Raw genomic sequence first — 22,347 nt, forward strand, 5'->3', positions numbered from 1 at the left:
GAATATGAAAAAGATATAGGGACTTCCTTGGTGGTCCAGTGGTTAAGACTCCACACTTCCACTGCAGGGGGCGCAGGTTTGGCTCCTGGTCAGGGAACCATGATCCCACATGCCAAGCGGCCAAAAAAAAAAGGAATATATAAATGTATAACTGAGTCACTTTGCGGTATAGAAGAAATTAACACTGTAAATCAACGATACTTCAATTAAATTTTTAAGAAAAAGAATGAATGGAAAGTGAGGAAAGCAGCACGTTTATAAGTTAAGGACAGTGACAGTAACATTGCAGGTACTTCCTTAATACATGTTGAATCAATGATTTGATGTAGAAAGGCCACGTACTGAGTCAGAGTTATGTCCCTGTTCAGGAGTTCAGTATGGTATATTAGGGGTTGCATGGCTAGGGTTCTAAGGGAGGAAAACTTTTCCTTGATCCTCTTAGGGTCCCTGGCTGGGCCTAAAACTCAAACTGACAAAGACATTAAAGAAGAAAAGCATACAAATTTATTTAAGTTTTCCGTGACATGGGAGCCTCCATAAGGAAATGAAGACTCAAAGAAATGGTTAAGCCTGAACATTTTTATACTAGGTTTGATGAAGAATGGAAAGTCATAGAAAAACAATGGAACAGAAGGGTATGAGCTAAGGGTAGTAAACTGGAGAAAACTAGCAAGGCCTGTTCCTTCAGATTCTTCTGTGTTTCCCTCCATCTTCAGAGATAAGAATGCTCCCTTAAAAATCATATTTGGGAAGAATATTAACTGACATGAGGAAATGAATAAGTGGAAGTTACTACTGGGTATACGGGTATTGGATTGAGATTTTAATTTTGTTACATTTTTCTGTTTCTGTGTTTTCCAAGTTGAACAATTAACTGATCTAATTTCTAATTAGAAAACTTGTTTTTTAGAGTGTGTTTAATATTACTGCTGGGAACATTTTATTTTCTAATTTTTGGAGCTTCGTAATCCATTATGTCGTGTCTGGAAACTGCCATTTGGCATGGTAGAAAGGAAAAATGAGAGGATGACATTCTGCAATTCTAATCTAATGGAGGCTGTTATATAAACGTTTAATAACACTGTAATACTAGCAACATTGTCTGTATACTTGTTCTTAAGGAACATTTTCTTGAAAACAAAAACACAGAATTTTTACATGATTTATTTAATAATAAACCAATTAAAGATACAAAAACGTTTAGAGGATTCCAAAATTTAAATTTTTGTTTAAATACAAATTCACTCTGTAACATGAAAACATATAACATTAGACCTCTAAACATAATGATTCTTTCATCTACAAAAATTTCTTTTTGCTATACTAGAAAATTTGCAGAAAACAATTTTTCTTGTGAAATTAAATGTACATTATTTACAGTTGAAAAAGTAATCTAAAAACTATTTGATTTCAGAAACTGGGATATATAATGTATATCTTTGTATGCAATTCCCCCTCCCCCCACTCTCAATAAAAAAAATGATCCAAAATATAAAGCAATTATGCTTTTATAGCAACTGACTACTCAGCCAGATTAGCCCAAGGCTTGGTTGCTTTCTGGGGCCTTAAAGAGCCCTGACTCTTTCAGAATAGCAGTATATCATTTAGCACTCAGCAACATAAGTTTTTTACTAGTGGACCACAGTGCACAGTGGCCTAAAGAGTTAATGAACAAAGTATTTAGGAGGAATTCAGGTTCAGAGCAAATCTTAACAGGTAATAGAAAAATGAATTTTGTAGGGTCATTAATTTTTCTGCAATATTTTAGCTATATTTACATTAGGAGATAAGCTTAAAACATAGGGGTTAGAATCATAAAATTTAGAACTAGATAGGAAATTGGAGATCATCTAATCTAATCCAATACACCCCTCCTCTTATGATGCCCAGAAAGATCAAGTGGCTTGCCCAAGGTTACAAAACTAGTTAGTAGGAGAGCCACTCTTAGGCTGACGCTTTTATATTATCCTGCTTCTGAAACAGGTTCAACCATATCATGGGCACATTTCGATTTTTAATGTTATATTTTACATAGTCATAGTTCAATATACAGTGCAACAAACTAAAGTCGATCTAAGTGAAATCATAATTTTAACAAGGCATAAAATAGGTGTCTTGCATTTGAAAGAGTCAAGACTTAACCTATACAAGTGGAATGAAAATAGCTCCTATATAAATTTCCTGATGTCATATTTAAGTACTGTATTTACAAAAGAATCAGAAAAGCTACTATGACGTAAAATTTAAAAAGAAACTTTAAAAATGCTTATGATATAGCCATTGAAAAAAATCTCAAAAGAATGTCTTCATAGTATAAAACGCCTGTTCCTTCACAATTGAATTCTGAAACATCTGAAGAGCAAAAAGAAACACTTGGGTTTTCCTCCCTCATCTAACAAAGTCAAAATTAACTCTAAGTTATTATTTTTAACAAGTAACTATAAAATTAGGAACATTTGGAGAATTTACCTTAGAATCAATCAATAGTTTGCATACAACTGAAAATGTTCAATTAAAAAACCACCATCCGTAATTCCTTTGGTATATTACTTAGAAAGAGTTGGGTTCCAGCAGTTCCTTTTTTATAGCCACCTGAGAGGTAAATCCATTGGATACCACCATCACATAAGGCTGTGACTGCTGCTCAGTTTCCCCAGTGCCTTCTTTCAAATTATCTTCAACCTCCTTTTTCTCTGCTTCCTGTATATGAGTTTTTGTTTCTTGAGCTTTGATAACTGAAGTGATTACAGTGCCAGGTGGGTGAGTAACCAGTTGTGAATTGCGAGGAGAAAAGGTCACCACAGGTGTGGTAGCGCTGAAGGACGGAGACGAAGCCACGCTGACGGTTCCATTGCAAATGGACTGAACATTGCTAGTAAGAACCTGCTGTACATGGGCAGGACTCAGGACAATGGAAGGAGGAGAGCCCGGCTTCTGCGACTGGAGCACAACATTTTCTTTCAGTACTGTCATGGGCTGTGATGATGGAATGGCTTGTAAGATAAATTTCTGAGATCCAGCACCTGATGATGGATCTGTGCTGGCTATAACTGTTGTGATTGGCACTGTCTGAAGTGTTACTGTGTGCAAATGCTGATTCCCAGGAGATACGACCACAGGAACTTGGGCTGGAGCCTGTATAGTCCTATTGAGATTATGAAATAAAAGTGAGGAAATTAGCATATTCTACATTGTTTAAAACTTAACATTTGACAACTCACTTTGACAAAACATGAGTTATTCATTTCAAATGCTCCTTCCCATATTTTCAACACAACATAAACATTGTGCCAGACCCTGCATTAAACACTCTACATACAGAAATCCCAACACAAAACTCTCAGTCCATTAACTATGATACCATCTGGTGGAAAAAAAAAAAAGTCTATACGAAGTGCTATATTAACACAAATGGGGAAGCAATTTTGTTGGGGGAGGAGGATATCAAAATGTTTCCCAAGGAAGTTATGTATAAGCTGCCTGAAAGAAAATTAGGGACTTTTAAATAAACATATTGGATTCACTATCATTTTAATATTTGAGGGGTAATGTCATCAATATACCCAACCAAATTACCAAACTTCACATGATTAAAATTGTTTTCAACCTGTTTTTCTATATATATAGAGAAAACGCTCAATTAACTAAAATAAAAAACACTTCAATCTTAAATGTATATGAGAGAATTATCCGAAGAATTTTAATAATTCATGGTTCATATTACATAAAACAAGTCATGAATATAATTAACTCATGAGGGTTCTTTAGGCTGGCAGATAGAACAAAAAATAAGGCCAAACCTTGGCAAAAACAGAGGCGTGTTTTAGCAGTTTTCTCAGCTCAAGTAATTTTCACAAATTTTAGTCATAAAGATACAATTTTAACATAAAATCCTTTAACGTAAAATCCAGTTTATGTAAGGTTGTTAATTCCATTTATTGAAGAAAAGAGGTACATAAATATTATAAGTCAATCTAATTTTAAAAGTTCACAGCTGTGAAGTTTATAGTTGTTGTTAATTGTTAATAGAAAACAAATGCTGTTGAAAAAAACTCAGCATCTGGATCTCAACTGTGCTTCCTCTGAATTCTATAAAGCTATTTTACAAAAGAGAGATGATTGCTACTCCAAATGGCTAGGAGCTGGATTAGTCCCCATAAACCAAATGTTAATTATTACCAGGAGACTATCACAGGTAAATTTTAGCAAGTTACAATTATGTGGCCTGTCACATGTGAGAAATGAAATTCTGGAGGAGAAGACAAATGGGCTAGATGGAAAGATGACTCAGCACAACTCAGGAGAAGTTCAAAGGAAGCAGAAAGACGCACGATAACTGGAGCCCACCCATACACGTAGGATACTGATTCCCAAGTTCAGTTTGCCACCATAGTCACCACTGTGAGGAGTAGTCTACAGCAGGAGATCGGCAGCTCTGTTGAAGGACATTGCTAGAAGAGAATATGAGTCAGGTAATGAAGATTTAATAGGCTGGCAGGGTATGGCCAGATGTACTAATACTATTGGGCAGGCAGGGATGAGTTGGAAGGATACAGAATAACTTCGGGAACTAGGGCACTTTTCCAAAATACACTGTGCCTCCTCTTCTTCCCTGCCCGCCTGAATCAGGATACCTTGGGTGGAATCTAAGCCTGCAAATGGTAGCTGACAGATACCATTTTTTAAATAAAAAAGACCCAAGGGCTTCCCATGCCAAGAGTTCATGTACATGTACATATAGATAAAACAGAACTTGGCATATAGGAAGCACACAGATTGTATCTATAAATATGTATAGCCTTGCCACCCTATAAGTATTATCCCGATTTTCCATATGAAAAAATTAATGCACAAAGTAGTTGAACAGCTTGCATAAGGTGAGCAGTTAGATAAGAAAAGGGGTCATTCAAATGCAGAGCCTATGTGCTTAACCATTACAACATACTGTCACTTCTGAAGTCCTGAATAACTTCAGCCAAAGATGAATACTTTCTATTAGATCTTTAAACTGTGGGGAGTTACAACCTTTAATACACACCCCTCCCCTTCCTCTTTCCCTCTCTCAGATGTGGCATGAGCAATACTGTACTTTGAAAATTTCCATATTGCTCATCAGGGCTACCACTAGACTTTCAATGCTTTCATTCAAGTCAGAAAAAGATGTCTCTTTCCTGAACACCTGACTGCCATCTGCCAGAAAATAACACCTGACTGCCATCTGCCAGAAAATATATATACTGAGACATATATATATATATATCTGCAGATATATATCTTCAATGTAAATATATTAGCTTATTTGAACAAATTCTAAAACAATAAATTTTCACTAAAAATTCAGAGATTAAAGGATTAAATATTACGCAGCCTTTTCCCAACCACAGGAATTTTAAATTATTTTTTTCTTAGTTAATGATTAAACTGTCAGTTGTGTCTCGTTATATTATATAACAAAGGTTATATTACAGTTAACTACTTTTAAAAAGTTTAAGCTGCTTGTAACCAACTGGTACAATATTGGTAATTTAAAATTCCTCAAACTTTCTGAAGAAAGATATACAATATAATATTTGGCTTTTGCTGAATATCAGATGTCAGAAAGTGTCATTTAATTGTTACAACCACCTGTAAGCTTAAATAATATCATTTTCATTTTATAGATGAGGAAACAGACTCAGAATAGTTAGTTAATATGATCCAACATCACATCTAATAATTGACAAGGCTGGAGGGCGAGGTTATGCCCACATTCTTCCTACTCCATTACACTGCTTTAAAATGTATAATGTATACATTATACATTTTTAGAGGCTAACTTATTTAAAAGACCCTAAGACAAACTATTAGTACTTGGATAAACATTATAGAGAAATAAGTTATACTGGATTGGTATATGGACTTGCAGGTTTACCAAGGAACAATTTATGAAAATATTTTACCAGAGGTTTATTTTTGTGAAGCCAAAGTTAAAATTTGTAAAACTGAGCATATATACCCTAAATCAATTAAGAAAAGTTTAATCAATTTCAATATAGATATAGCTGGCCTTCCATATCCACAGTCTCCACATCCGCAGATTCCACCAACCTCTCTGTTGGAAAATATCCACGCCCCCCCAAAAAAATTTCCAGAAAGTTCCAAACCACAAAACTTGAATTTGCCACATGCTGGCAACTATTTACATAGCAGTTACTTATAATACTTAGGTATTATAAGTAATCTAGAGATGATTTAAAGTATATGGAGGGTGTATGGAGCTTATATGCATATACTATGCCATTTTACATAAGGGGCATGAGCACCCTCAGGTTTTGGACTCCAAAGCGGGTTCTGGAACCAATCCCCTGAGGATACTGAGCGATAATTCTATGTGCAATTATGTGAGATAAAAAGAAAAGAGCAGGGGCTTCCCTGGTGGCGCAGTGGTTGAGAATCTGCCTGCCAATGCAGGGGACACCGGTTCGAGCCCCGGTCTGGGAAGATCCCACATGCCACGGAGCAACTGTGCCCGTGAGCCACAATTACTGAGCCTGCGCGTCTGGAGCCTGTGCTCCGCAACAAGAGAGGCCGCGACAGTGAGAGGCCCGCGCACCGCGATGAAGAGTGGTCCCCACTCGCCGCAACTGGAGATAAGCCCTCGCACAGAAACGAAGACTCAACACAGTCATAAATAAATAAATAAAAGAACGTGAATTTCTTAAAAAAAAAAAAAGAGCAAAGGAAAAAATTGAGAAAAAATATGTTGCTACTTCATTGTAAATAAGTGATAATTCATGTGCTTATGTGAATTAACTGACAGTATGGCAAATCATTAAGTTCACTGCTTTAGACTAAACTGCTTGCATTAAAACACTATCTCCACCAGTCACTAGAAGTGACCAGGCTCCGTGGCCTCTCCTTGCCTCTGTTTCCTCAACTGTAAAACAGGAATATTACCTACACCTCACTGAGCAATAAGGATTTTCTATACATTAATATATGTAAAGTGTATGAAATATAGAGAGTTCTTTGAAAGTATCAGCTCTTGCTGTATATTAATTTAATAATTAATCTAAATTTCAGTCATAAGTATTTGACCTTCCCTCAACTATAGAAAAAATATTTCAAAGGTCTTTGATTTTATTAAAAAGTAGTCAAGAAAGATATAGCCAAATTTCTGTTACTTTTCTTAGTAGTGATAATATGATTATTTAGGATGTCTCTATTTTTTTTTTAATTAATTTATTTATTTGGCTACCCTGGGTCTTAGTTGCGGCTCATAGGACCCTTCAGTTGCAGCATGCATGTGGGATCTAGTTCCCTGACCAGGGATCGAACCTGGGGCCCCCTGCATTGGGAGCGTAGAGTCTTAACCACTGGACCACCAGGGAAGTCCCAGGATGTCTCTATTCTTAAAGAGTGTACACTGAAGTATTTAAGGGTGAAATGTCATGGTGATGTCAACTGACTTGACAAATAGCCAAACAGGAAAAAAAGGGTATAAATAAATATAGAGAGAGAACACATAAGGCAAAATGCTATCAACTGTGAATCCAGGTGGATGGTATAGGTGTTCAGTGTACTATTTCAACCTTCCCATATTTTGAAATTTCTCATAGTTAAAAGTTGGGATAATTACAGTGAAAATTAGTAGGGTTTGGGGGAGGAAAATAAAATATAACCAAATGAGAGAAGAATTTTATTTTAAAGTCAAATGAATGATTAAGAATGTGTGTGGGGCTTCCACAGTGGCATAGTGGTTAGGAATCCTCCTGCCAATGCAGAGGACACGGGTTCGAGCCCCGGTCCGGGAGGATCCCCACATGCTGTGGAGCAACTGGGTCTGTGCGCCACAGCTGCTGAGCCTGCATTCACTCTAGAGCCCGCCAGCCACAACTACTGAGGCCCGCGCACCAGGAGCCCGTGCTCTGCAATGGGGGGTGCCTCTGCGATGAGAGGCCCGTGCACCACAAGGAAGAGTAGCCCCCGCTCGCTGCAACTGGAGAAGGCCCACGTGCAACAGCGAAGACCCAACGCAGCCAAAAATAAATAAATAAAATAAATTTATATAAAAAAAATAAAGAATGTATGTGGATACATACGTACATTCATATAAATACATAATAATTTCTACAAGAAGAAATTGTGTTTTGGGAATTCCCTGCCAGTCCAGTGGTTAGTTCTCGGAGCTTTCACTGCCATGGGCTCGGGTTCAATCCCTGGTCAGGGAACTAAGATCCCTCCCACAAGCCGCACAGCATGGTCAAAAAAAGAAAAAAGAAAAGAAAAAAATTGTCTTAAAGTTTGAAAAGTTAAATTTTGTATTTCTTCATTTTATAAGTAGTCCACTTAGAGAACTCATTATTCTAAAAGGAGATAAAGAATGATCATATACACTACTTCAAAATAAATTCTATAAATATGAAGGGGTGTTATATGTCAGACTGTGTTAGGTGCTAGGAAAAGGACAATGAATAGAATCTAGCTCCTACAGATTTAAATGTATAGCAGGAGACAGGCATTAAAGTCACCTGAAACACCTGGTTTATGTACCAGAACGTGGTACAGGCAAGAAGTAAGCTTTAGCTGGAGAGCAAGGAAGGAATTATGAGTAGAGTGAGAGCTGGCAGTGAAGGCTACAGAAATTGGACTGCACTCTGTGTGCAAAACAGATCTAACAAAAGCTGCAAGAAGGCACTATCACGAATGCTGACTCTTGAGCCATTAAACAAAGAATGGCTCTGGTCAGAAACATCACATAATGATATGCATCGGTAACATGTAGGTTGCAAGAGGAAAAAAATAGGAGAAACAGGAAGCAGGCAGAGAGTCCACAGAACTCTGAGACTGTGGAAATGAAGATTCTGAAAGGTACACCAAAGACAGTTTGAAAATCAGAGGTAGGGAGTGTAATTACAATGTTTTCATATCTGGCAGTGAGTCTTACTCAGAAATTGACATTCAGAGTAATAAACTATCCAATATAATACACAGTTTACTATCTTTCAGAGCTAAAGGTATGTGTTTTTGTTGCTCTTGTTGTTTTTCTTCCGGTTTGTTTTTATTCTCAAGGTCTAAAAAGGAAACTTTGATTAGAGATGCTAGAAAACAACTGAATCAGTCCAAGAAGGGAGTCCCAGTGACCAGCTGTGGCCACTGTATGTTTCGTATCAACACAAATACATACAATGATAAGACGACAAAGAGCATAGAAACCAATGCGAGGGACCACATGATTTCCATTAGGTATTCGGTCACCGTAAGTAACCAACAGAACTTAGAGGAAAATAAAACATTAAAAGGAAAATATAGAGCTAAATAAGTACTTCTTTAATTAGGATGGAAAAAATGTGATCTTTCTACTCCTTACAAGTCAACGATTTAAGCGAATTCAATTCTCTTAAATCAAACTTGTCAAAAGTTTAAATCGACCATACAAGGAAGACTGAATCGTCTATAAGGCTGTTTTGATTCTAGGTAATGTATACTTCAAGATCAATTGAACAAAAACCCAGCATTTATATTCTAGAATATACAACTGTAAGATTGAAGTCAGCTAATGAAAATAATCAAAGAATCATTTTTACTGGATCTGGAAGGGCTCCTATATTTTATTATAATTCATGTTCTGGAAATTCATGGCAGTAGAAATGGAAAAACAGAACCTGAAAATGTCCATCTAATTTTCTGCCTTCGTCCCTTTTCCCCATTCTAAATCAGTCAAGACCAGTCCCAAGTATCTGCAATAGAGCAGTCTAATTTGTTGTTTCATGTCTTTTCTGGGGTTATGAGGCAGATTTGATTTGATTAAACCACAAAACTATTCTTCCAGCTCTGCCACTCTAAAAGCCTGAAAAAGAGGACCTTCGATTCTTGGCCTCCAACCTGTTTGAACTTTAGAACTATTCTGGATACTATCTGAGAAGATAGTATCTTCCCAAGGACTAATGTGTATTTCTTAGAACTCAATGCATTCCAAAGGGTCATGATATGTAAATTTATGTTAAATTTTTACAGCTTCTAACTTTGTTTGAAAAAAGATCTGAAACTATTCTCTGGATTTTCTTGTATGTGGATCCCTTCTTATATGGATCAATTCAGTTACACAAAGCTATAGAGAACTGATTTAAATTGATTGAATAACATCAAGTAATGTCAAAGTTTAAAAGTAAGGAAATCAGGGTCTTCCCTGGTGGTGCAGTGGTTAAGAATCCGCCTGCCAATGCAGGGGACACGGGTTCGAACCCTGGTCCGGGAAGATCCCACGTGCCGCGGAGCAACTAAGCCCATGCGCCACAACTACTGAGGCCACACACCCAGAGCCCGCGCTCCGCAACAAGAGAAGCCACCACAGTGAGAAGCCCGCGCACCACAACGAGGAGTAGCCCCCGCTCCCCGCAACTAGAGAAAGCCCACGCGCAGCAACGAAGACCCAACGCAGCCAAAGAGAAATAAAGTAAATAAATTTATAAAAAAAAAAAGAGTGCTTTACAAAATAAATAAATAAATAAAAATAAGGAATCATTGATACGATCACAGGACTGATGCAACGCTGCTGAAACAATCTGTTGACCAAGAGTTCTAGCTTGACATCTATATAATTTTTATTTTCACTTCTGAATCCTGACACGTTTAACAACGACTCTGGTCAGAAACATCGCACAACGATCTGCATCAGTAAGTTTAGTTTTCTCACCTAATACTCTGAACGGAAGAATTTAATGTTTCATCCTGCATGCTACTGGTTGCTTCTCCTTCTGGAACAGCTTGTACTGGCTGTACTACATGAATAGTCCGGAAGAGCTGGGTAGGGTATGGAGTCTGTGTGGACTGCATTGTCCTAAGAACCTCTGATGGCTGTGCAGGTTCCACAGGATCTTTGGGTTTTGCAGCTTTAGAATTCCCTGGTTTTAGAACTGTAGTGGCTCCTCCTTTTATCCCTGGGCCTGAAGATACTCTGGATCGACTTGCCTGGTTCCTACTCGAAGTGGTTGTTGAAGACAGTGATGGATCTGAAGACTCTATGCTGGAACTTGGATCCTCATCATCTATATAAATAAGGTCTTTCGGCATATCCTTAAACTGATACACCAAGCGCTGACCTTCTACTTTTGCCAGAATACCCCTTTGGTAATAGTACCTATTCAAAGCAGACAATTTCATCAATATTGTGTTCAGTTATACATAAACTAAAATAATATTCAACACAATAAAAATTTCTTAATCATAAACAAAAGTTTAAAGCTGGAAACAAACAGGTGAGAAAAGACTCTCTAAATGAAGGGTAGTTATTTCTCTTCCATAGCTTAATTATAATATCCCTAACCTGTTTAAATTTGCTTCAGTAAATCTGAAACAATTTTCTGTATAAAAGTTAATGATGTACAAATAGAAATGATTCAAATTCTGTCATTTATTTTAATTAAATCAAGGACCTAAAAAGTGTGTGAGTTAAAAAATAAAATGCCAACTGTAACTAAATAGTTCTGGTTTAAAAAGGTTACCAAGTTCTCAGATCACTGATATTTCTAATAAATCTTTCTCAAATATACCCAGATCTTGAAGACTAAATGACATGATCACAAGAAAAACAAACTAAAAGTGGGTTTAAGTGATACATTTGTTCAACATTTTCACAATGGCTAATATTATGCTCGAAGCATTAATTTATTCCAACACAATATATTACACATCATACCTGAGATTCATGTTTAAAAATGCACCCTCTTATTCAGTACCTGCATTACCACTAGTTGTTACTTTGTGCTGAACTTAAGTTTAATGACTCAAAACATGTGAACCTTGTGGTCAATTTACAATTTCTGATGATAGTTTAACATTTTCTGATCCCTTCATAAATAAAATATCTCGTTTGCACGAAGATTTGGGGGGAGGAAAGAGAACATTTTCCCAGATTGGAATAAGATTTCAACTTAAATACATACTCATTTCTATAAGAAGTGTGGTTTTAGCCCTTCAACAATAAAATTCACCATTTCTTTAACCCACGCACTTTTTAGAAGTCACCTACTTTTCAGTATTTAGGAACCGCTACTGGTCACACAGTGAACTATGGAAGCCTCACGTACCTGAGGGCTCTTCCCATGGTCTCATAATTCATGTCAGGCTTGTTTTTGTGCTTCCCCCACAACCGGGACACTGCTTTAGAATCTACCAATTTAAAAATGCCTTTTTCTCGCTGGGTCCACTTGATATATTTAGGACAAGTAGCTTTGTCCTGGAGCAGTGCCAGTAAAAACTCCCAAAGATAAATTGTGTTTCCTGAAACAAAAGCAATTTCTTTTTAACTGCCCAAAATTTCATTTGAAAGAACACAATAAAACACAACTAAAGGTCTTCTTAAGTTCCATCTATAATTATACAAACATACTACACAGTTCAGTTAGTACTGGTGATATAATGGTCATAATTTTTTAGGGTCTAACATAGATCTTTTTATTAGTCCCGTATAAGATGTCTGAACAGAGCAATCCTGCCAATTAGATGTGTGATGACTTAGGGAGAAAGCATTTTGAGACAATTTTTTTTTCACCCTCTTTAAGAACCGTTATTATGCCGAAGAAACTGAGAAAGAGTTGTACAAAACCTTTCAATAGTTGTTCTTTTTATATAAAGAGCCAGCAGATTAGCCTTAATAATTTTCTTCAAATTTGGGCAGCAGTTATGAAAATACTAAAACTCCAAGACAATGTAATAAAGTGTCTATGAACTGAAAACCTAACGTGGCTGAATTCTTCCAAGAGGCTCTTTACTAAATGAAAGGATGGATTATTTTGACAGGTAAGTGAAAATCTCCTAAATGGATTTCTTGGACTACATTATTACCAGTCCTTCTACAGAAGGTGGCAACCGTATCTTATAAGCATGTGGCAGCAATAAGATCCATTTCAATAAAAGCTGGTGGTTTCTACTTACAATATGCAGACATTTTAAAGCAATCTGAATGTCACTTGACCCGTAAGTATTATAGGGAAGTTACAGTAGTAGTACTTACCCTTCCCATCTCTGTTTTTCTTCCTCACAGATATGTTTGGTGTACTGGCTGGGGAATCTGGTCGTGGTGGTTTAGTTTTTCTCCCTGAAATCACAATGGCTCTACATAAATATGTGCCCTCAAAAGAGAGAGGGAATGGACAATTTAGCTGTTTATAAATGCTGTTTTGTCATTGATCCTAAATTTCAAGTGCCAAATATTTTATACATGGAACACATATATTGGTCTCCTAAATGCTATTTATTAAAAGGAAAATAACTTCAGTAAAAATTTGACATTAACTTAGGTTAGATCACACTTTTACGTAGAAAATAATACTTTGGCTCATTTGTAAAAATGAGGTTAAGTTTAAACTTTACATTTTGTCTTTGAGGTGACAATACTGCCAGTGCTTTCTTAAAATCTGGGGGAATTTTCTTGATGCTGATAAAACTTGGGCTCAAAAAGTAAGCCACACAGGTTTGTCTGCCTCTTGGTTAGTTCTCAAATACTGGAAACTACCCAAAACTTCTAGAGATATAAAAAATAAGTGAGGCTGAATTTTTGTGAACCACATAGTCAATTTTTATTTTCTTGTGCATTTTTAAACATCTCATTCTTCTATATTTCTTTCAATTTACAGCAAACAAATTTACTTTATGATTATCCATCATCCAGTCCTAAACAAGTCCAATGCAACAGAGTTAAACTGTATTTTGTGCAGCCTTAGTCTGGGTCAACCAACTATTCTAAAACTGTGTTTGTGATCTTTTTTTGCCACTTATCTAGAACCACAACTCGGCAGCAACGTTGCCTATGATTTAGGTTAAGCTGATGATGCTGTCTGAACAGACTACTACCCTGTATATGAGAGACAATGAAGATTAAGCATAAATAGATACTTTAGTTAGTACCATTTACCCCTACATTCTTGAAGCTGACTCTCTGATCTTAGATCATAAGGGTGAATGCTGGAGTAATATAATATAGGCAATAATTTAGAAAAGCAGAATTCTAGAGCTAAAGTCGCAAGGTTAGTGACAATACATCCCAAGACAAACTGAATAGGAAAATGTTTCTTATTTTGTTTTTTTTTGTTTTTTGCCCATGCCGCGTGGCTTGTGGGATTGTAGGTTCCCCAACCAGGGGTTGAACCCAGGCCCTGTGCAGTGAAAGCATGGAGTCCTAACCACTGGACTGCTGGGGAATTCCCAGGAAAACATTTCTGAAGTTAAGGTAAGAGTCAAGGAGAAGAGGGTCAAAAAAGTTACTCTTAAGGCCAGGTTCCTCTTGAAACTACCAGATGTATAAACGTAGACCCTAGGAGCCTGGTGTCTCAACTTCCATCATTACAGACATCTGCAGAGAACCTCTGCATGACACAGAGACTTCTAGCTAACTGTGTTCATGATAGTAAGGATTGGGAGAAGCCAGACTTCAGTTAGCTCTTATCCTTCCTCCCATCTTATTTTGTGCTATTTATTGACTTGCTCTGATAGATAATATTTTCTTTATCCCACAGTTTTCCTCCACTCGTTTTAGTCATGGCAGATACTGTCAGTAGCCTACCCAATATCCATCCTCTCCATCATCTTCCTTACTGTTCACGGTGGCGATGTACACAGCTCCACATGAATTACAGATTAGTTGGGTAGAGAAATTCTGGTAACAGTTATTTCTTCTCAGTACTTTGAACATATCCAGCCCTTCCAGCCTTTATTGAGAGTTTGTAAGCTGCCAATCCAATAATCAATCCTCTTCAGGTAATGTAGATCTCCTCCCTGGTTGGTTTGTTTCTTCTTCTTCTTCTTCTTTTTTCTTTTCTTTTTTTGATGGGGTGTGGAGGGTAGTCTTTGATGTTCCACATTTTTACCATAATATATTTAGGCTTGGATCTATTTTAGTTATGCTACTCAGGATTCACCATGCTGGGATTAACATCTTTCTGGAAAATTCCTCAGTCATTATCTTTGAATACTGCCTCTTCCTCACTCTACACATTCTCTCCTCCTAGAGCTTTGATTAAACATGTAGACCTTTTCATGCAATCTTCACATCTCTCTTTCATATTTTTTATTCTACATCAGATCTATATTGGAGCTCACTAATTCTCTCTTAGGCAGTGACTCATTTGCTGTTTAACCCATATATTATGTGTTCTATTTGGTCCCTTATCATATCAGCCTTTCACCGTTAAATAGGATGTTAGTCTTTCACTTTCTAAAAACAGCTTTATTGAGGTATAACTGATACACAATAAACTGCTTATGTTTAAAGTTTACAATTTGATAAGTTCTGACATATGTATACACCTGTGAAACCATCACTACACTCAAAGATAATAAACATATTCTTCGCCCCCAAAAGTGCTTTGTGCCCTTTTGTAATCCTTACATCTCACCTATCCCTACCCTGCCCAATCCACTCATATATTTTCTGTCATTATAGATTAATTTACAGTTTGTACAATTTTATATAAACAGAACCATACTCTTCTTTTTTGGCAGAGGGGGAGGGAGTCTGGCTTCTTTTCCTTAGCATAATTATGTTGAAATTCATCCATTTTTGTTTTATGTATCAATGGTACATTTCATTTCATTGCTGAGTGGTCTTTCATTGTATGGATATACCACAAATTTGTTTATCCAATCAGCAGCTGATGGACGTTTGGGTCGTTTCCAGTTTTGGGCTACTGCAAATACAGCTGCTAAGAACCTTCATTCATGCATAAGTTTTTCTATTAAATGTATGGCTTCATTTCTTTTGGGTAAATACTGAGTAGTAGAATGGCTGGGTCACATGTTAAGTATACATTAAGTTTTTTAAGGAACTGCCAAACTATTTTCCAAAAATATTTCCTCCATGCAGGAAGGTGGGGTAATCATAGGGCTCACCTCATTGGTTTCCTGTTTCCCAGGGATCACTCTTGTTGACAGATGTCCACCACTTTCTTTAGTACCATTGCTTCATATATTTTATCTGTGGTTTTAGCTGTTTCAAACAGGAGGGTAAATCCAGGTTCTGTTTTTGTTGTGTTTTTTTTTCCAGCTTTATTGATATATAATTGACATATTGTGTAAGTTTAAAGGGCACAACATGATGATTTGATATACTTATATACTGCAAAATGATTACCACAGTAGGGTTAGTTAACATATCCATCACTTCACATAATAATCACCTCTTTTTTGAGAACACTTAAGATCTATTCTCTTAGAAATTTCCATGGTCACCATGCTTGTACATTAGTCCCCAGAACTTACTCATCACATAAATGGAAGTTTGTACCCTTTGACTGACATCTCCCCATTTCCTCCGCCCCGCAACAAACACCATTCTTCTCTCTGTTTCTATGAGTGTGGCTCTTTCAGACTCCACATAAAATGACAGCATACAGTATTTGTCTTTCTGACTTATTTCACTTAGCAGAAAGTCCTCAAGGTCTGTCCATGCTGTCACAAATGGCAGGATTTCCCTCTTTCTCACAGCTGAATTATATTCCATTCTGTGTATTTATATATCACATCTTCTTTATCCATTCATCTGTGGATGAAGACTTAGTTGTTTCCAAATCTTGGCTACTGTGAATAATGCCGCAGAGAATATGGGAGTGCAGGTATCTCTTTAACATCCTGTTTTCACTTCCTTTGGATATATACCTAAGAAGTGGGATTGCTGAATCATACGGTGTTCCTAGTTTTAACTTTTTGCGGAACCTCCATACTGTTTTCTACAGTGGCTGTACCAATTTAAATTTCCACCAACAGTGCAGAAAGATTCCCTTTTCTCCGTATCTTTACCAACACTCTATCTCTTGTCTTTTCTATCACTTTTTCTAGCCATTCTATAGGTGTGAGGTGGTATCTTACTGTGGTTTTGATTACACTGCCCTGATGATTAGTGATATTCAGCATCTTTTCATGTACCTGTTGGCTGTTTGTATGTCTTCTTTAGAAAAACGTCTATTCAGGTCCTCTGCACATTCTTTAATTGGATTATTTTTTCGCTATTGAGTTATACGAGTTGCTTATATATTTTGGATATTAACCCCTCATCCGATATATGATTTACAAATATTTTCTCCCATTCTGTAAGTTGCATTTTCATGTTGTTGATTGTTTCTTTTGCTGTGCAGAGTCTTTTAGTTTATTGTAGTCCCACTTATTAATTTTTGCTTCTGTTGCTTGTGCTTTTGGTGACATATCCAAAAAATAGTTGCCAAGTCAGGTTCTGTTACTCCATCTTGACTAGAAGAGGAAGTTTCACCTGGTATTTTTTAATAGTCTCATTCTTTGACAATGTTTTATATTCCCTTGCATTAATAATTACAATCATATTCATTGAAAGTTTCTATTTGATAATCCTATTATCTGAGGTTCTCAGCAAACTAACCTTAGGGTTTTCTATGTCTGCTGCTTCTCATTCAGGAAGTATCTTTCTTATGCATTCTGTGATACTGAAATGTGAGTTCACCTTCAACAGGGTTTTATTTGAAGAAATACTGTGCAGCCTGGATTAAACGTATGACGTGCCAAAGCAATTTTACAAGAGCTTCGCCTAGTGCCCAAAGTTACTGCCAGCCAGGGGCCATTGTTATGGTAATTACTTGGCTAGAAATTCCTAAAGTCAGTAACAGTTTAAAATCTAATCATAAACCTAAGTTAAGACAAACCTAGGATTATGAATTCTCAAAGGAAAAATTTTTCCACCCAGCTGAGAAATACAAGCTTCTTAACATCTGTCTGTGCCAAAGGGTGGACTGTTTTTCCCCTTAGGGTATAGCTAAGGGATCCCAATTATATGCTGAGGTCTCGGTCTAATACCCCATCTTGCATTGGACCAAGACTTAAGCATCTGCCTCTACGTGGGCAATAAAACCAAGCCCCTTGGACATCCAGACTGACATGTCCTTCTCAGCCCTCAGAGCTGCTGCAGTGTCAGCTCACTCTTATTTTCCTCTGCATTTTTTGGCTCTTGGAATTTCCCTTACTTTCATGTGAAGTTAGGTTATGTGGTGGCTGGTGATGCCATCAACCAAGATATTAAAACTCAAAAGATTAAACAAGCTGGAGTGGAATCAAAAGGCAATGAAATGGGAAGAGTATCAGTGTTAGAATGTAAGTATGGTCCTAATTTGTGAAAACTTTAAAATTCCCTCTAACACATGCTAACATTTCCCTCTTCAATTACTTACCTGCTGATTTCCAACTTGTATTCTTCCCACTGGAATCCTATATTGGAATCTATGCTGGTGGTTTTCAAACTATGTTCTGCGGGAGGAAACTGACCTCAGCCCTTACCCCTGAGCTCTTTCTGAGCTTGGATGAAAGAGTTTAGATAAAAGATTGAGGCTTTAGAAAGTTGGAAAATCCCTTTTCTGTGAGATAGACCAAATATTTTAAATGTATAAAAAAGTATAAAATAATTCTTTAAAAATGAATCTAATACGAAGAAATAACTCTGTTTTGTACCTTCAATTTTTTCTCACATAAGTTTTAATTGGGGTAGAAATATCCTCGAATAAAAGTTATATTTAGATTCCACATCAAGAGTTGACTGTCTTCCCTTAACAAATTAACCACCCACCTTTCTTTCTCTTAGGTTGTTCTGGTGATGAGCGTCCTGGTGAGTGTGCATATGTCTCTTGAACGTGCTGAGTTTCCATCACTTCAGGAATCCCATCTAATGTGACGGATACATGGGTGATTGGGGCAACAACAATGTCATCTTCAGATGAACTAAATATATTATTATCTAATGGAAATAAAATCAACTAATTGTAATCAACTTTGTATTATAAATCAAAATTTATAATATTATAAATTAAAAATATTTCCTGTTTCTTTGAAGATTAAAATAGAAATAAGATTTTGAAATCTAGTCCCTGCTTTTTATTTCCTCTGCCCTAAGTCAAGTACCCTGAGGCAGTCCAGGCTTGACGGGACTATTCAATGCCCTCCTTACCTGACTTCCTATCCCCAGTCTATCTTGTCTCTCTTCTCCATTCTTCACATTGCCGCTAAAGTTTTTCTTTAAAACCTAAGTCTGGCCTGACCATATTATTCTTTTCTATAAAAACTTTACACCCTGAAAATTAGAAACAAAAATAAAATTGACATATCTTCCCATAGTTTACAGGGGGAAAAAAGATAGGAACAACCCAAACTCCACAGCATGCCATTCTGAGCTTCCACAATCTACAAACCATTATGAAGCTTATACTTCAGCTATACCAAAGCATTTTGAATCTCAAACATTTCATTGTTTTTTTTTACAGGTCTGTGTCTTCCGTTCAATCCCCTCCGCCTACCTGGAATGCCCTTTGCTGTCTCCTCCACCCATGAAAAGCTTATTTGTTACTAACAGCCCAGGTCAAAACATTGCCTCCATAAAGCCTGTCTCTGGTGTTTTCAGCTAGAGAAATCTCTCCTTCCAGAACACTCTGCTATCCCTCTCATGGCCTTTATTTTTGGCTTTTACAGTTATTTACGTAAATAACTATCTTCTAAAGAAAACTGTCAGCTTGAGGAAAGAAACAAGATCTGTTCATTTCTATATCATGTTATTGCCTGATACATTGCTGTGCATATAGAAAATATTCAATAAACATCTTAAATTGATTTAATAATAATTAATTTTATGAGTTTGACTACTTTCTTGTCAGAAAAGTCCGAAGGAGAACATGGATTTAAAAGCAGATCAATAAATGTGGCAGTGAATTTTATGCCATGAAGTCTCAGAAAACATTTCAATGGATTTTTGCCTATTTACTGATGAATACTGACTAAAGATCAATAAAGATCAATTTTTATTGATCAATAAAGATCAATATTGACTAAAGATCACCAAATTATAATAGTTTGGGCCCTAAGTACTTCACCAATGAGGTTAAGAAGAAATTCTGCATAATCTGCTATTTGACAACTAAATTACTTTTTTATCCTTAATGTCCTCACTCGCCAAATTAAAAAAAAAAAAATCTTGTTTAACTGAACACTTTAGCAAAGGTGCCTCAACTAGTACTGGTACTGTACCTTAAGATGCACTTGGGACCAAAAAAATATAAAACATGGTCTCTGGTCTCTTGATATTTATCATCTGAGAGAGAGATGGCAGAAGAGCTTTTCAAAGCATATAAACATGGTCCTACTATATAGCACAGGGAGCTATATTCAATATCCTATGATAAACCATAATGGAAAAGAATACAAAAAAGAATGTATACATATGTATTACGGAATCACTTTGCTGTACAGCAGAAATTAACACAATATTGTAAATCAACTACACTTCAAAAAAAAAAAAAAAGCATATAAACATGAACAGTCATAACACAACACTCACTGATGCGCTTTTCGTCCAGCATAGGGCCAGGAGAATCCATATTGAGGAGTGCTTCAGCAGCCTCGATAGTTTCAATTGTTTCATCCCCATTATGACAGGAAGCTTCAACTACAATACATTTAAAGAGAAAACAGAATTAGCTACAAGACATTTGTTCTTTTAAAAAGCACAGATTCAGGAATTCCCTGGTGGTCCAGTGGCTGGGACTCAGCACTTTCACTGCCAGGGGCCCAGGTTCAGTCCCTGGCAGGGGACCTAAGATCCCATAAGCCGTGTGGCGTGGCCTAAGTAAATAAATAAATAAATACATAAATTAATTAATTAATTAAAAAGCGTAGATTCTCATCTCTTGAACCAGGATACATCACTTAATACTCTGGTTGATAACCATAGTTTGTCTCAACATATAAAATCTATACTGATAATGACTATATTTCTCATTTAAAACTTTGCAAGATGTGGGGGTTTTATTAAAAATAACAACAAAAACAACCAAAAACCTCTGCAAGACGCTGGGAGGTAAAAAAGTAAGCAAAATAGAACTCATACTCTAGGAGGAAAACACTAGTCATTTCTGATAATTCTTGTATTTACATGAATAGTAAACTAAGATGTCACTGGGCAGGTCGTGCTGTTTCTGTTGACTCTATACTTTAAAATAACTGGGTTGATAGTTTTAGGTCCCTTTCAGCTCTAACACTGATTCCAATACTCTTAGTTCACTCATAGGAATGAATATGAGTCTCTGTTAATTTCTGAGTCTTCTTCCATTCTTCTATAATTAGTGAATTGCCACCGTCACCAAAAGTTTTAGTCGTAGTCACATTATTAGAATCTAAACACTCTTCGATAATTATAGTATTCTGGTACCTTTCTTCTCTAATGTGTAACATAGAACACTAATTTCCCTACTGTGAACTGTGCCTAGTCCAAGTAGTTTTTTATGTTCTTTAAAAATATTAAAATACAAATGAAAATTAATCCAAGTACATGCTAGACACTCGACACTTCTCTGCATCCCAGAGAGATGTCCAAAATAGCTGCACAGTGAATTCCCTGGATGGCTTTTAGCCCCTCAGTTCTAGGATCAGCACCAAGAAACTAAATAAAGAGCTACCAATGCTCTCTTTTCAGGGATAAATTCAAGTTTCCTGAATGTGGTATTTATCATCCATAATCCCTTGTACTTACTTGCTATATTTTCCCCTCAATATTGACAAAATTACACATTATTTTTAAAAGCCTGAATATATATATATATATATATATATATATATATATATATATATATATATATATATATTTATATATATAAATAAAATCATGATTTTCAGATTCAGGGTTGGACTGATAGTATATAACTCAATGAATATAAGCCTTTTAATTTTATAAAACATTAGAAAGTAAATATAAACGTAGTACTTGAAGCAAAAGTTCTTTTTCTCAATCAAATGAATGAAAGTGATCATTTACACACTGTCCTCTCCCTATTCCTATTCAATCCAGAGAAGCAACAAAATCATTTTCCTCTTCATTATTAAGATTATAACCATATTTCCAAGAAATCTGTAGTTCTTTGAAATTTACCTTAACTTTCCATTAGAATATTATAACATTTATTATCCTAAATATTTCCTAAACAGTTCACACGCTCTTTTAGACTGAAGATTTCCAAGAATCTACAAAATTCTTCGTTGATTCCAAATCCCCAGCTGGCAAAAATAATGAATGACTATCACTCTTAAGTAACTGTACAAGGAAATGTGGAATATACAATAGTATAGGACATGACCTTTTTCCTTATCTACTGGTAACGGATACTTAGATACTGTCTAAGAAAATAACAAAGTGATCAGTTTTATGGTATAGAGCAGACTGACTACAGGCACTGTATATCACTGTAAGTTAGGAAGGCTTCCTGAAGAGATGGGTTTAGCCTGAGTCATTTAAGATAGCTAGGATTTAAATACTTTGAGAGGAAGAGAGAGAAATTAAAGCAAGAATAATAGTAGAAGCAAGGGCATGAGAAG

At 36.3% G+C, this 22,347-nt stretch overlaps 1 protein-coding gene across 6 annotated transcripts in view; it reads right to left on the reverse strand.

The window, feature by feature from the left end:
- Window positions 1-1,138: 1,138 nt before the first annotated feature.
- The window catches only part of ELF1 (E74 like ETS transcription factor 1), a 107,674-nt gene continuing 86,465 nt past the window's right edge, over window positions 1,139-22,347 (reverse strand). For 4 of the 6 annotated variants that reach the window (XM_007186780.2, XM_007186779.2, XM_057532781.1 and 1 more), the window contains 6 exons: window positions 20,318-20,425; window positions 18,560-18,727; window positions 12,995-13,078; window positions 12,069-12,261; window positions 10,676-11,119; window positions 1,140-3,145 (listed from right to left, as the gene is read on the reverse strand). In XM_007186780.2, coding sequence (XP_007186842.2) covers window positions 2,551-3,145; window positions 10,676-11,119; window positions 12,069-12,261; window positions 12,995-13,078; window positions 18,560-18,727; window positions 20,318-20,425 — 1,592 coding nt within the window. In that variant the 3' untranslated portion in view covers window positions 1,140-2,550. Of the gene's footprint in view, window positions 3,146-10,675; window positions 11,120-12,068; window positions 12,262-12,994; window positions 13,079-18,559; window positions 18,728-20,317; window positions 20,426-22,347 lie in introns of all 6 variants that reach the window. The other 2 variants (XM_057532782.1, XM_057532784.1) reach the window with 2 other exon arrangements.

Source organism: Balaenoptera acutorostrata, chromosome 18 (assembly GCF_949987535.1).
Source record: "Balaenoptera acutorostrata chromosome 18, mBalAcu1.1, whole genome shotgun sequence".
Lineage (NCBI taxonomy): Eukaryota > Metazoa > Chordata > Mammalia > Artiodactyla > Balaenopteridae > Balaenoptera > Balaenoptera acutorostrata.